At 37.2% G+C, this 15224-nt stretch overlaps 1 protein-coding gene across 4 annotated transcripts in view; it reads left to right on the plus strand.

Moving 5' to 3' along the window:
* Positions 1-15224, plus strand: part of arb2a (ARB2 cotranscriptional regulator A) — a 227044-nt gene that overhangs the window by 25261 nt on the left and 186559 nt on the right. For all 4 annotated transcript variants that reach the window (XM_079813949.1, XM_079813951.1, XM_079813948.1 and 1 more), the window contains exons 5-6: positions 10175-10240; positions 11387-11578. In XM_079813949.1, the coding sequence (XP_079670075.1) occupies positions 10175-10240; positions 11387-11578 (258 nt within the window). The remainder of the gene's footprint in view (positions 1-10174; positions 10241-11386; positions 11579-15224) is intronic.

Raw genomic sequence — 15224 nt, forward strand, 5'->3', positions numbered from 1 at the left:
GACGTCACCGAAGCACGCCCTGATCGGCCTGACGGGGGCGCTACAGCGGGCAAAAGTACGAAATGGCTCATAACTCCTAAACCGTTAGGCTTGGCTCAAGACAGACAAAATGCATGCCTCGGATTGGCTCGCCCTTCGGGTGCCAATTTTGAGAAATGTTGGGTTTTTTGAAAAAACTACTTTTGCAAACTACTCCCACATTTTTTCCCTGATTGCAGCCAAACCACTGTAGAAATGTTCTTTGGAGAGAGACTATCAATAATTATGTAAAAAAAAAAAAATTGATTCATGGTCGCTAAGGGGAACCAAAATGTTCAACGTGTCGGGGCCAGTTTTACTAAAATGACTATAACTTGTGAAAGGAACCAAGATATTTTCGCTAAACTTGGGTCACATGTCTATGAGCTCAAACTTCGGTCACTTGAAAATTTTTTCGATGATTGGCTGCTTGATGGCACTGTAAGAAGAAAAAATTTCATGAAAATGGCTATAAACTCACCCAATCTTTAATCTGATAATTAGTGGCATGCAGTACCTTTGTCCAGGGTGCCATGATAGTCTATGAGAACATTTGGCGTAACTCAAAAAACACAGTTTGCATCATCAGCACAATGCCTTGAAGGAGCCTAAGAATTTTCAAGCCAATGTTTTCATCTCCTTAGACTCCTGATTCCTTGCCGAGTCCAACGATACCAAACATGGCTGGTTTTGCCTTATGGTTTGTGTAATATTGTAATTTAGCCTTACAAAACTTTTGCGATTATCTTCTAAACTGCTAGTCCAATTGAGACAAAACCACCACAAGAAATTTGATAACATAGGTCAATAGCTAAACAACAATGTCCAAATGTCAAAACTATGATAGGAAGTAAAATCCAATCAATGATGCCCAAGGGTCATTTTTATACTCTCATAATATTCTGTAAGTGTCTATAACAGGGTGTCCAATCCTGCTCCTGGAGGGCCACTGTCCTGCAGAGTTTAGATCCAACCCAAATTCAACAGGTCTTGTTAGGCATACTAGAAACTTTCAGACAGGGGTGTTGAGGCAACTTAGATCTAGACTCTTGCATGACAGTGGCCCTCCAGGACCGACCCCTGGTCTATAACCTCAAAATTAAGTGAGATATTTATAACAATTTTGACACACATATGTATGGACACACTTTGAGGACACCTAAAAAAAGTGGCGGAGATTGGTCAAGACGTGGTGCTATAACTGCCAAAAAACTTAAAAAAATGTTCATTAAAAAAGTATTCCTTTTGTAAATTGGCTGTAAATGGTCTTTTTTCATCTATGATCTAAGGTTATTTATTTATTTGGATCCCCATTAGCCAATAACTACGCTGTGGCTACTCTTCCTGAGGTCCCAACAAGTAAAAAATACAATAATCCACAACAATAAAAAGTCAATGAAACCCACAAACCCAAAATTCATTCCAAATATCAAAATCAACAATTTACTATTGTGCCATTAAATGTTCCTTTTAAAGATTTTTTACAACTTATTATATATTTGAAGTAAAATAAAAAATAAAATATGCAATAGTAAATCATTCCATATTTCCATTCCTCTAAATAAAAGTTGACATTACAGGACATTAGGAATATTATTTCTTATAAAACGAAGCAGAGAGACAATCTTTAATTAATAATCTGAAGTAGTTATTCTAATAGTATATCTGGCTTTGTTCAGTAACATTTCAGATATTATTCTGATTTATGGATCACCAAAAATGCTTTTGGTTTTTGTCAAGTTTACAACCAACTTATTATTCTGTACCTACTTTGACCAATTGTAATTCCTCATCCCAAAGCAGTAGACAACTGCTTAATTGATGTTGCAGTTAAATATAATATTGTTTCATCTGCATGCATGTCTGTCCGTGCACACTTTAAAACAAGAGGACGTTTATTGGTAAAATAGAAAATAGTAATGGCCCTGAACAACTTCCTTGAGGCACGCCACATTGCAACTCTTTCACAACTGAAAAACACAAATTTTGACTGATCGTGGTCGGCCAGTGATTGACTTACTGAATTTTAGTGTATAAAACTTGACTAACGTTTATAAGTGGACCTTTGAGAAAAGGTGAAAAAAATTCAAAATAATTTACAAAATGTGTGATATTTCCATTTTAAATAGAGTTCCAAACATGTATTGGTAGCTGCAAGAAATGTAACCCTTTCAGTTTCCACTACAGTAAGGACAAGCCAAGGGGCAAGCATTTTGTAAATGACCGGTGTTTTCTGTGCAGGGTCTGCTGTGGAATTCTCTAGCTGTGGATTCCGACCCACCATCAGCTTTCTTCCTCAAATTCCTTCCTTCATTCCAATTCAAAAAAAGAAAAGCTCATTCTGGGTCTTCTGTTAGTTTTGCGCTTTACATGACAACACTCCTCTCCAGCAGGTCTGTGATCACCACCCTCATCACGTTTAGAGGGGGAGGTGAGGAGCACTTACCGTTCTTACCTGCAGGGTTTTCATTATCAGACTAATAAGACAATATTAATTATGCGACAGCACTGTGCTCTAATTACAATGACAGGCGATTGTGCTCTCCTTTCCATGTCAATTTATCTATAGGAGGGCAGCGAAGGCAAACACTAATATTCCATATGATTATTTAGGGTATTAACTGTGAGAATTGATTTTCTGTTTCTCGGTATATATGCCTGGGGGGGAACTCCCTCAGAGACCGCTAGTGACATGCAGATTGTTTGAAATGTTGAGGTTCAGCAGTTTTGATTGCATCACCTGTGAAGGATGTATGAAGGAATGAACCATATAAACCCTAATGTTCCCACCACCAAACATGCGCTTTGTATGAATTCTGCTCACGGGGTGTTCTGTGAGTCTGGGGGCAAGAAGTTAAACCTGTGAAAATAATCTTGTCTGAATACTGCACAAATAATGTATGAACTATTCAAAGTTTTTTGTGAAGGCAGAAAAATAGCCCAGAGCTGCTCAGGGATTGTTTGGGGCATTGCTCAAACTCTGTGATGTGAACTCTGCAAACTCTGCGTGAGCTCCAAAAGAGGCATATTTCCTTGTCTCCTTTTTTATTAGAAATGATGTGTTTTGTAAAAAGATATTAGCACAAATTAAAAGACTGCTTTTTCAAGCTCCTTCCCTTCAAACAGTTGTTTAGAGAATGAGCATGAAGAGAGTACTGGATGTTTTGAAGCTCTCAGATGGATGTCTTTTATAATCTTTCTCATACATTGATTAACAAGTGGTTGACCTCAGCTTATCTTTAATCCCCACCCCCCGACCAAAGTGATTTTGTATTTCCTGCAACTAAAAATTAATTTCCTAAAGATTCCATGAAGTCACTGTTAGCCCTGATTTGTCTTTAGTTCCCACAGACCACTTATTTTGATTTATGTGGATTTTACCATATTACTGGGTCTTGTCCTCTAGTTGTTCATTTGAAGCACATTTATACTTAATATACTGTCTCTGTGTTAGAAAAATAGAACAAATTTTGTTTTTCCTTCAAGTTAAATGGACATGTAGAATCACTGTCTAATAACTTTTGATATGTTACAAATGATTATTATATTATATATTACATACTGTTATTTATTGTATTATATTTAGTGCTGTCACATCGATTAATCGCGTCTAACATAAAGGTGCTATAACATTGTAACGTTGAAACTTAGCTCAAACGATACACTTTCTGCTACCTCTATATGGAAGATAGGCAATATAATTCTGGTATATTGTTTTTCCACCCTGTGATGTTAGCATGGACAGCCCATGATGAGGGAACATGTTGCAGGCACTTGCACGCCTTATCTGCAAGACCCCTCACCAACTTGTTGGACACATACACTCAATCATCTGTGAGAGTGAACGGCCGCAGACCGTCTCAAACAGAACCCACGCACCCTTTCAAGACCCCCTCATTCTCTTCTCTCATATATCAAAAGAGAAGCACCTGAGGCACTGAAGCAATAATGTAGTATAAATGAAATTTCCTGCAAGGCTTATTGATGTCATTAAACACAAGCATATTGCACTTCACAACCATTTTAGTCTTCATCAGAGAGCTTGACATTTAGTGAATTAGGTACTGTTGAGCTGCCTGTGTCTTCCTATCGTCACTGGCGTCGCCACCTCCACCACGGTCTGTAGAGATATCCGTCATCTCATTTAGGCCCGCTGACCGCTGACGAGCACTAATATCCCTTTGCATTAGCTCATTTGAGCCTAATGTACTTTTTCTGTTTGTAATCAAATAAGCAATAGCTTAGGCTATGCCTTATGGCTTTAAATGAGTATGCAACCATTATGATTACATTATTACTCTATCTAAAGGTTTTGCTTTTTTTTGTCCTCTGTGTCATGATCGTGGGTATGAATTCATATGCACATTTGTTTTGTTGTACATGCAGTCACAGATCATAGTTTGATTGGGTTTTTAGTACCCCATTAATGTATTAAATTTGATCTGGTCTAAACCAGTGGTTCTCAAATGGTTTTGCTTGTTTTGTTTGCTGTTGTCGACCCAACACACTACCAAAAATTGTGTGTAAAAGTGAACAAAACTATAATTTGATGATTAGTTGTGATGTGTTTAGATGCTGTTATTTTCTTTTGACAAATGTCTATATAGTTTGCTTTGTTTGTAAATGTCCTTGTGTTCAGTGTCATGCACAAAACAGCACAAAACAGAGAAATATATTTATACTATATTTAGAAAGAATCTGCAGTCAGTTTACCATTATATTTTTCACTCTAAAAAATCCTGGGTTGTTTCAACCCATGTTTGGGTCAGATATGGAAAAACCCAATCATTAAAATTTTTGTCCATATTTGACCCAAACATGGGCTGAAACAACCCAGCATTTTTTAGAGTGTATCTATACAATTTATATCATTCTATTTTTGTTTTTGTATATTTTGAAACGGCAAGAAAACATGTCAATGCGATATCATTTATTTTTTCCTTGCCTAATTTTGATCATGGTTTTTAAGATCATGTCCATGTTTATTTATTTCTGCCGGTTGGAGCACAAACTTTGGCGTCAACAACAAAAGATACGAGAAGCATTTTCTCTTTCACTCTAAAAAATGCTACCACTTTGGGTTGTTTGGTAACCCAGTGCTGGGTCAAAATTGGACAAATCCATGGGTTAAATGTTTAACCCAACATGCTTGGTTGTTTTATTGAACTAAACTATTGATTAAAATGACTATAGCCACAGGAACTTTCTCCAGGAACTATTGACTTGGGGTGGTACTCGGTGTGTTTCGACTGCAGGGACCAGGGTCTAAATGAATTTTAGGGAAAAAAATTCTGGGAAAAAAAGCTGAACATGCTGATTGGTTGAGTTCATGCAGCATTTTGATTGGTCGTCTCCCAGCATTTGATTTTAACCACAATTTTTAATGGTCTGTTGCGGTGCGTGCAGTAAGATTGGTTTGCTAATCGAATCAACAGTGGAGTTAAAAAAAATATGACCGATGAACCGACGATGAGGTTCAGGCTTTTTTTAAGCTTATATGCAGAGGATGAAATCCAGAGGGAACTGGAAAGTTGCGCAAAGTCCTAAGTTACCAGACTAAGATTTGCCTAATCTTCACGGTACTTTAGACCACGATGGAAATGCAGACAGCAACCGGTCTGGGGAAAAAATCTGGGAACAAATTGTTCCGAGTAATTTCAGTGGATACGTGGCTTATTTTGCTGGCTTAAAATTAACCCAAAATACGTTTGAAAATTTAAAATCACACAAAATGACTAGAGCAACAACACAGGCAACAGTAATAATCAAAAGGTGAACACACAGGAAATCACAAAAATATAGAAAGGAGTGAAAAAGTGCAGAAAAGAGTGACAACTCAACAATTATACAGTTTATACAGTTTAACGAAATTATTTTTTAAAAGTTAAATATTTAATAACTTGCGTTTGAAAACAAAATTGACCATATTTTGCGTATTTTTCCTAACGCCAATAAACAGACTAATAGCACTGTGGTCAAAACGCATTGCTGACTAACATCTCATCCCTGTATGTTGCGTTAGATTAATGAGATAAATGATTTACATCACAGTAAAGACTTAATAAAATGTATACAAACCATTTTACCAATGAAATGCACCAATTCAGTGGCATTGAGAACTGCTCTCTCCTGATGAGCATGCAAAAAGCCACCGCTGGGTTGTCACGCCGGAGGGTGGATGGGTTGAAGGGTGTATTGTTTCAACTAGTAACTAACCCAATGGCTGGGTAACACAAAAACTACCCAACCATGGAAAAATATAACCCAACAAAATGACCCAACAGGCTCAACCCAACGTTTGGGTAGAAAAAAATAACCCTGCATTTTTTAGAGTGTATGCACAATTATATTGCTAGTCACACTTTATAATTTGTATTTTCCATTGTTTGTTTCACTGCCGCCAGCAGCTCTATCAGAACAGACCTGTCAGTGAATTTTTTTTTTTGGGGGGGGGTGCTGACTTCACCCAGCAGCTCAATTTGACTGCAGATCCAGACCTCACACATTCAGTGACACCAGCACAGCTGACAGTCTCAGCCGTCAGACACGGATACGTCTCCACCACCTTCACGCCTCATTCCAGTGGGGCATCTGTTAGTGCCTCCACTCGGGTGGGCCGTAAAGTCCTCTCGGAGTTGGCATAACAGGATCAGCGTGCCCTGGAAAATAAGCCCAGTCACACTGGGGTTGTTTTGCTGATCGTTGCCAAATCACAACCACCATAAAACATCTCATCTTAATTAGCGCATTTGCCATCCACATCTTAAAACACTGTAGTTTCAGCTGTTGCAGATCGTGAGCAAAAGCAAAACAAGAAAGAAACGCTCAAAGTTGTTGATGTCACTGAACCATGAAACTTTTGGCCCGGGGTTGGAATTGCACTGTGTACACGTTCTTTAGCAATTTAGCTGCAGGGATAAACATAACTTACATCAACACGCTGTTTGTACTCTAGATTTGCCCCGCTTTAGGCTGACAGCGCCCGTACACTCTGCTCTCTGTGCAGAACAAGTGAAATCCAGACAGTTCCAATTATCTCATTCACTGAGGCTGTCTAGAGTGCAACTGAAGGTACTTTGCATATATGCAAAGAAGTGATTGATTCTCATCGTCATACATAGAAATACTGATGTTTTTTTTTGTTTTAGGTCTGTATAGGTCAGTAGCGAACCGTGACTCTCGAACCTTGGCCCTTGTCAGGAAAAAAAGTAAACTCAGCCTAAAATCAGCCTAGCTTACAGTGTCCTCTTCTATAGGACTGCATGTTACCTTTGACAAGAAATGCCACAAGCAAACATCCGAGTGCTTCGACCAAAGCACATTTGAGACAGATACTTCTGCACCATAGACAGTGAACAGCGATCATGGCATTTTGGAATCCATCACCACAAACAAGCAATGTTGTTGATAAATCATATCATTAGACTTGCACAGCAGCCGATTAAATGTATGTAACAGACTGTATTAAACTCGTGATTTGGGAAAAATGTAACTATTATGCAGAATTACAGCAAAGTGCATGGCCGCTAAGTTAGCAAATTTACAGTCTGACCAGTAATTCTGCAAAATAACATTTTCTCAAATAAAGCTTGAAGTTAAAAATTATGTTTTTAATGTTGTTTATATGTCTGTGGTGTTTTTAATATGCTTTAAGACAAACCATGTGCAAATTCATAAGTCAACACCATTGCTGAGTATTTCCTCCTTAAAATTCCAGTCAACTGGGTTTTCTTACGTCACAAACTACCTTGTAACCAATCACGTCAATGTGTGGGCAGGCTTTAGCATATCATTACTATGCTGCGAAGCAGGGGAGTCTCGAGAAGCCAATTCCTCAAAGAGAAGCCGATCGCACATCGTTAAAACACCAATTACGATATTATCGCAGACTATATATATATATATATATATATAGTCCACGATAATATCGTAATTGGTGTTTTAACGATGTGCGATCTGACATTATCGAGTATATCCCTCACACACACCCAGAGAGTGCATGCATAAACTATGAAGTCTAGATTAGACTAGTGCGGGTGCGCATTTACAGTGCACACTTTCATTGCGTGATTTACTCTATATTAGGCTTGTGACCGACCGTGAGTCTCGGCAGGAGTCATTCATCAGATTTCATTCATCACGAGAGTGACAGGAGCTGACTTAGATGACAATTCAAGCAACCCGCCACCGAATTGGCGCTAATTCAAAACCGAAAGTAAAATGTGACGGCCGCACAGAGCCTACTTTCGTCTGGCTTTGCAGGCAGCGCGAGCCATCGCTCCGCCGACTGCGCGCGCACCTCGTCTGCTTGGCACTCTGCGATGATGTCATTTTTGCCACGCGCACCTTCACGCTCATGCGGACGCGTCGAGTATAAACAAGGCTTAACATTGGGATGAGATGTTAGTCAGCAATGGTTGTCTTGCATTTTGACCACAGTGCTTTTAGTCTGTTCATTATTATTAGCTGTTTGATAACGTAGTCAAGCAACAGGCTAATCATATTAACTACCATTATGTGTCCGATGTTGTAAAGAGCGATACCTTTGTGCAGCGTTTACCACAGTAACTTGAGTAAAAGTTGAACAAGTGGATCACTGAGCTGTGTGAGTGAGTGGAGGCGGGGCTAGTTATATTCATTGATCCACGTATACTAAATGAAGCAATGGTGAAGAGTTATAGTCAAGCTATTTTAAGGCATGAATAATTTTTTTCACAGGATTTTATTTTTAAATGTGTCATTTTGGTGATCAAAGATGAGTTTTTAAGGGATACAGTTATTTTTTACATATATAAAACAGTGGTAGCAGTGGCCAGAATAAAATTTGTCACGTAACCTATTAGATTTGAAATGACTTAACCAAACAGCAAACAAATCCAGCAGTAAAGATTTAGCTTCTTGATTGATACTGTCATCCAGGGGCATTGCTTAATTGGTGTGGTTGAAATGCTTTAAAAAACATTGGCTTTCTGCACAAAATTGAGCTCTAGTGTAGGTCTTCCTTTGCCAATTAAATACAGCTTTTCTTTAAAAGTTAATCTTGAAAACGGCGTAGATAATAAATTAGCAGCAACATCCTCCTCATTAATGTTTGCTTGTGATTTCCATGGCGAATAGCGCTAACTAATTTATTAGCGTTTTTTTTCCCCCCGATGGTGTTCCCCACAGCGAGTGATGGTGTTAACAAGCCCCACCCATTTACAGGGACAATGATTGGTCAATTTTCTATTCATTTGAAATTAGTCTCTCATTGACTTGCGTCTATAATTTCACCGCTGGAACACCAATCACAGAGCTGAAATCCTAATTTGGAGAAAAATAACGTCTAGACAACACAAACTGAATAGGCAGATTTGAAGGGTTTTTTCCTCAAAAAGATTGAGATGTTTATTGTTATTCTAACTGACGACTTTTTTTTTTAATAACAAATGTTTTTAATTTTCACTTTTTTAAAAGTTTGTAAATAATATCTGATGGCCCTGTTTGCATAGTGTTTTACCATGTGCAATTGTATGATTATACCAAATAAATAAATCAAACCACACAATGGACCTTTTTACACAGACTGTGAGGATGTGTTGGCAGTTTTTAACATCGTAATTCTTGCAACGTTTTTTTTTGTTTTTGTTGTTCTTTTTTTTTAAATGTATATTTATAGCATTATACTTTGTGTTAAATAACCTTGGCATTAAACTACAGAAAACAATTCACTGCTGCTGCCTGTGTTAAATAACCTTGGCATTAAACTACAGAAAACAATTCACTGCTGCTGCCTGGGTCTTTCTAATACAACGACTGAGGAAGTGGCAGCAGATTTGACATCTTTCCCTCTTCTGACCACCGTGATCAATCTCTATGGGTTTTTTTTTTCCTCTTTTGGAAAGTCATTGAAATGGTGTAGTGGATGTTTTCTTTTGCTAGTGGAGCAAATGGGAATGTAACAATTATTACTTTTATAGAACTTTGCCCAAATACGACCACTTCTGCTTCTCAGAACCCCGGAAAGGGTCCATCTAATATGCTTTAATAACTCTCTTCAGTGCTTATGTTTAAAGCTCCAACCAAAGTTATATTTTAGTCTGACTTGCTTCAAACTAACTGGAACATTTTTAAATGAATTTATAAGACTTATAAAGATGTCTCTTGTCTCTTGTAGATCATTACAAAGTATGTTTATGAACGCTTGGAGAATGACTGCAACCTGAAGAAGGAGACCCTTCCTGTAAGTAATGACTTTTTTCCTCCTTAAAACCTTTAGATGCACACTGTTTGAATCTAAACAGAATTATTGTGAAAACTGATGCAGTTTTAACATCATACAAGATTACAGTGGTCTAAATTGTGTGAAAACTAAGTTTTAGAACGATATTCTTCAACACTTCTCAACTCTCCAGGAGAAAATTGCATTTGTTCTGATGGTAAAATTGTGTACGCTCAAGGAGATTCCTAAGGTGTGGTCACTGCTTTCATATGAGCAATAATGTTATGATTTCTAGTGCGCTTTTTAAGAGGCGTATCATTAAACTACACATCATTTTTGATAGCGGGTGTTTGCACTTGGTAGAAATAGAATTTATGTCCTTTTAAAAGCACTGTAAATTACTCTCCATAAATCACCTGAACAATGCTGGCACAGACTTTTATGAGCTGTTTTATTTGTGGAGAGTATTTACCAAATGATGTTCTTGGAGTCTGTATTGTCTTTCAGAGAGTTTCATGGGCACAGCTACCTGTGACCAACTGCATTTAGTGCTTAATCCATTTGTCAAAGTCAATTTTAAAGACTACACACAAATTGCATTGTGTTATTTTCTATCGTATAAGCTTATGCTCATCTCAGAGTTCGCCACATAACTGATCACCACACGTACGCATGTAGAAGTCAAGACGGATTTGTTGCAGTGTAATGAAGTCCTCAGACGCAGACAGACCGTGCTGACTTCTCAGCAGCTGGCAGTGTAGCTCAGCATTGAGCACTGTTCATCAGAAATGATTCCATGCTCTGACTCACTCCGCTGTTTCTGAGTGTCCTGCCCCACTTTAATAAGAGTAAATATAGTTGTTGACACATCAGGGGGCAGACAACACAAAAACACCTTTTATAATCAAATCGAGGTTCACTGATTTTGGCATTGATGGATACATGCTTTCTTGTTTTACTATTGGACAAGAAATGGACCACGTTATTTACTCCAGCATTTTGGAATTCAGTGTGAACTGTAGTTTCGAAGTGCCCTAAGTATGTTCAATAATATACCACAGACAATTTCCAAACTGCAGATTTCATTGGCCGTGATCTTGTACCCTGCCATAATTGGCGACCGGTGTCTCTGTGTTGGTACTGATTATAATATTTATATTCCTCCAGGTTGATGCGACTGAGGATGAACCAAAAAGCTTTATTTACGTGAGCGAGGATGCCCTCACTAACCCAGAGAAGATCATGGTTCTCATCCAGGGCAGTGGAGTGGTAAGGGCAGGCCAGTGGGCTCGACGCCTCATCATTAATGAAGACCTCAACAGTGGGACGCAGATACCCTTCATTAACCGTGCTAAAGAGGTGGGTTTTATTTTGTCTTCATTATTTTTCTTTTTTCTTTTTTATGGTGTAGCAAAGGAACTACATAAACATGATTTATGCAATGTTACTTTTGTGCCATAATAGTTTTTTTCGGCGTGGGTTGTGTTGGGCCTTTGGCGTCTATAATACACTTTATTCCAATCCCAACAAGTGTGTTTATCAATTATGTGTGTTTATGAATTATACATTTTTAGGTCTATATGCGCTACCATTCAAATAATTTAAGAAATAATGAAAGAGTTATTTAAAAATAAAGTATCTTATGCACACTAATTCTGTATATATTTATTTATTAAAAACATTCACTTTTTTATATTATATTAATTATATTATATCATATTAATTATATATTATATTATATTATATTATATTATATTATATTATATTATATTATATTATATTATATTATATTATATTATATTATATTATATTATATTATATTATATTATATTAATTATAATTGATAAAGTGACAGTAAATATTTGTATAATGTGTTTATAATGTTATATCATACGGTATACAGTATATATCTGTATAGTATAATTTGATTGCTTTTCTATTCATCTACAGTATTTACAAAGAATGCTGAAAAAAAGGTATCACTGTTTTCACAAAAATATGAAGCAACAATAACTTTTTAGCATTGAAAATAACCGAGCAGGAAATCAGCATAGTAGAATTATTTTTGAAGGACCATGTGGCACTGAAGACTGGAGTAGTAATGCTGAAAATTCAGCTTTGCTATCACATGAATACATTACATTTGAATATATATTAAAAAAGAAAAGTTATTTATTTTAAATTGTAATCATAAAGTGAATATTATGATATTAATAATATTGATTAATTGATTAATTGATTATGATTAATAATATCATTTCACAATATTGTAACATACAGGCAAATACATACAACCTTGGTGAGCATAAAACATAATACTACTTAATAATTTTTTTTTTTATCTTACTTTCAAACTTTTAACCTGTAGTCTATATTTGTAGTTATATTTTATGGCAATATTTTTTTTGCATTTATTTTGTGGTTTGACCTTTGATGGTATTGGCAGGGCGAAGAAATATGTGAACTACTGGCCTGACTGAACCAGTAGATTGTTTAATATCATTGAAAGTGATATCACATGCGTGTAATCTGAGCGACTGCTCTATCTATCTCTATTTTCTCCTCTGTATCCTTTTTCTCTCTCTCTCTCTCCAATCCATAGATATTTATTTACCCAGCAAAAGGAGCTGTTTTGCTGTTACGTGTGTACTGTAAACTGTAATTTAGATTTTCATTTCTTTTCTCTGTCGGAGGACGTATCCCCGAGTGGAGTTATTTCCGTCCATCGCGGCTAGTCGTTTGTCACGCCGCCCGCCGCTACCTGTGTAATTTCATCGGCCTGTGCGTTCAAATTGACTTAAGGGAGATCTTCCTCGCTCTTCCATCTAAATGTCATAAAACACACACACACACACTCACTCCCACACTGATGTCTGCAGGCAAAGTCACTTTTCGCACAGCGCCGGGAAAAAGACGGACAGGGACGGTGAGTTTGTGTGTGCGGTAGACAGTAAGGTGGCTTATTGCATTTGTGAAGAGGTGCGTTCTGGGGGCGAACTGCGACGGGTTAGACGGAAAGAATGCACGTCGTGCTGTGCCGACCATTTATCATACTAAATAATGACCCCTGCTTTGCTGTGACATCATCATAATAGCATTTACAGGAAGAGAGATTCCAGAGTTTGTTGCGTGTATATCAGTGTGACAGAGGGAATGTGGCTGTCATTTTGCAGTGTTTGTATTGCTGAAGGGGTGCGGATGCGCTGTCTGATTCTTCATGTGACGGCTCGTGTTTGTGATTTCCTCTGTGATAAACAAGGCCACCTGAGGCCATGTGCCGAATACGCTCTGATCCGAGATCAGTCTTTTCTTTTAGCCTGTGAGATGTGTTATTCTGATGGGAATTGGTAACATGCTCACAAACAGATTTCATTGCTCCCTGATCTGTCCTGTGAAGCTTTATTAAAGATTATGGTGTGGAAATAAGATTGTAAAATAAAGCAGGTTGAGTTGCTCATACTGAACATTTGATATGGGCTGTAGTAGACCATTGTCTTCATTAGCACTTTTTTTTAGTTTTTTAGAGGAAAACTGTTCTCAAAGGAAGATGACTCAGTTGGGTCAAATGAGTACTGCAGCAGTTTTTTTTAAAGGCAGACCAGAAATAATCAATCATTTTGGAAATCAAATAAAAAGAAAGCGAAAACACCAACAGTCGGCTGAGGACAGGGCTACTGTAATCTAGCACTCTCTTCAGAGATTAGTTCAAGGACAAACAGGATTTTTTCTTTTGTTTTCCTTAAAAAAAAGATTTAAAAAATATATATTGTTAGTTAGATTTCTTTTTAAGATATTTTTATTCAGTAAGGATGTGTTAAATTGATCAAAAGTGACAGTAAATGCTTTTTTAACACATACCTCTATTTCAAATAAACTTTCTATTTATCAAATAATCACCTCCACATAAATATCCCGCAGCACAACTGTTTTCAACATTTATGGATAGTAAGAAATGTTTCTCAAGCAGAAAATCAGCATATTAGAATGATTTCTGAAGGATCATGTGACACTGAAGACTGGAGTAATGATGCTGAAAATTCAGCTTTGCCAGCACAGGAATAAATTAGATTTTAAAATACATTCAAATATGTATTTTAAAATAAATTCAGTAATGTGTATTCACAGTATTACTGTATTTACTGTATTCCTGTGGTCGGATTCACAAAATATTAAGAGTAAAATTCTTCTTAACTGACAATTTCTTCTTTTTTTTCTAACTTAAAGCGGCTGTCTGTAACTTTGTTTGTGTTCAAGATTTACAAAAATTATATAATGAGAATGTACAACATGAATCCATTTTCCAGACCGTGTTTTTGTCTTACCCTGAATCATTATGGTACACTTATAATAAGTGTTTATATTGGGACTATTTCAGACCGGTCTGGTAGGAACCGCTGCGGAGTAGCACAATCCCTGCGTGACTCGCCATAAACAGAGAGAAGTAGCTCTGGCTGCAATGTTCTTCCGCAAGTTCTGTTTATTAACCGCCAGAACGCCAAAAGTTACGGACTGCAGCTTTAAGAAAAAAAGATAAGAATATGTTGTAGCCTCTTTCCAAAAGATTGTTCTTAAGATCAAATTTAAGAAGTATTCATATTCTCGAAAAGAATGTTCTTAAAAATAACTTCTTAAAGTTAGGATAAACTCCAACCTGTCTTAAATTCCCAAATGTAAGATGTTTAAAGCTACACTGTGTGATATTTTCCCCCGTCTAGTGGTGAAAAGGTATATGGCCATCCAGTGAATTTTAGTTTCTGTTCCTCTCAATTCCGATTTCATTTCAACTCCTACGGTGGCCGATTTAGTCCAAGATTAACATGGCTTCCAGTTCGACCTCGTCCACATTCGACACGGTGCCTGTGGGATATTCTGTGCGCAGTGGGATGGTTGGAACTCAACTGGCCTAATTATTCGGCTAGAAAGAACTGCAGCTAATCCAGAGTGAACTTTGATGATAGTAATGTTTATTCAGTCATCCAATTGCAAGGCATAAACAGGTTTGCGT

This window comes from Gobio gobio (assembly GCF_949357685.1).
Source record: "Gobio gobio genome assembly, chromosome: 4".
In the NCBI taxonomy this organism is placed as follows: Eukaryota; Metazoa; Chordata; class Actinopteri; order Cypriniformes; family Gobionidae; genus Gobio; species Gobio gobio.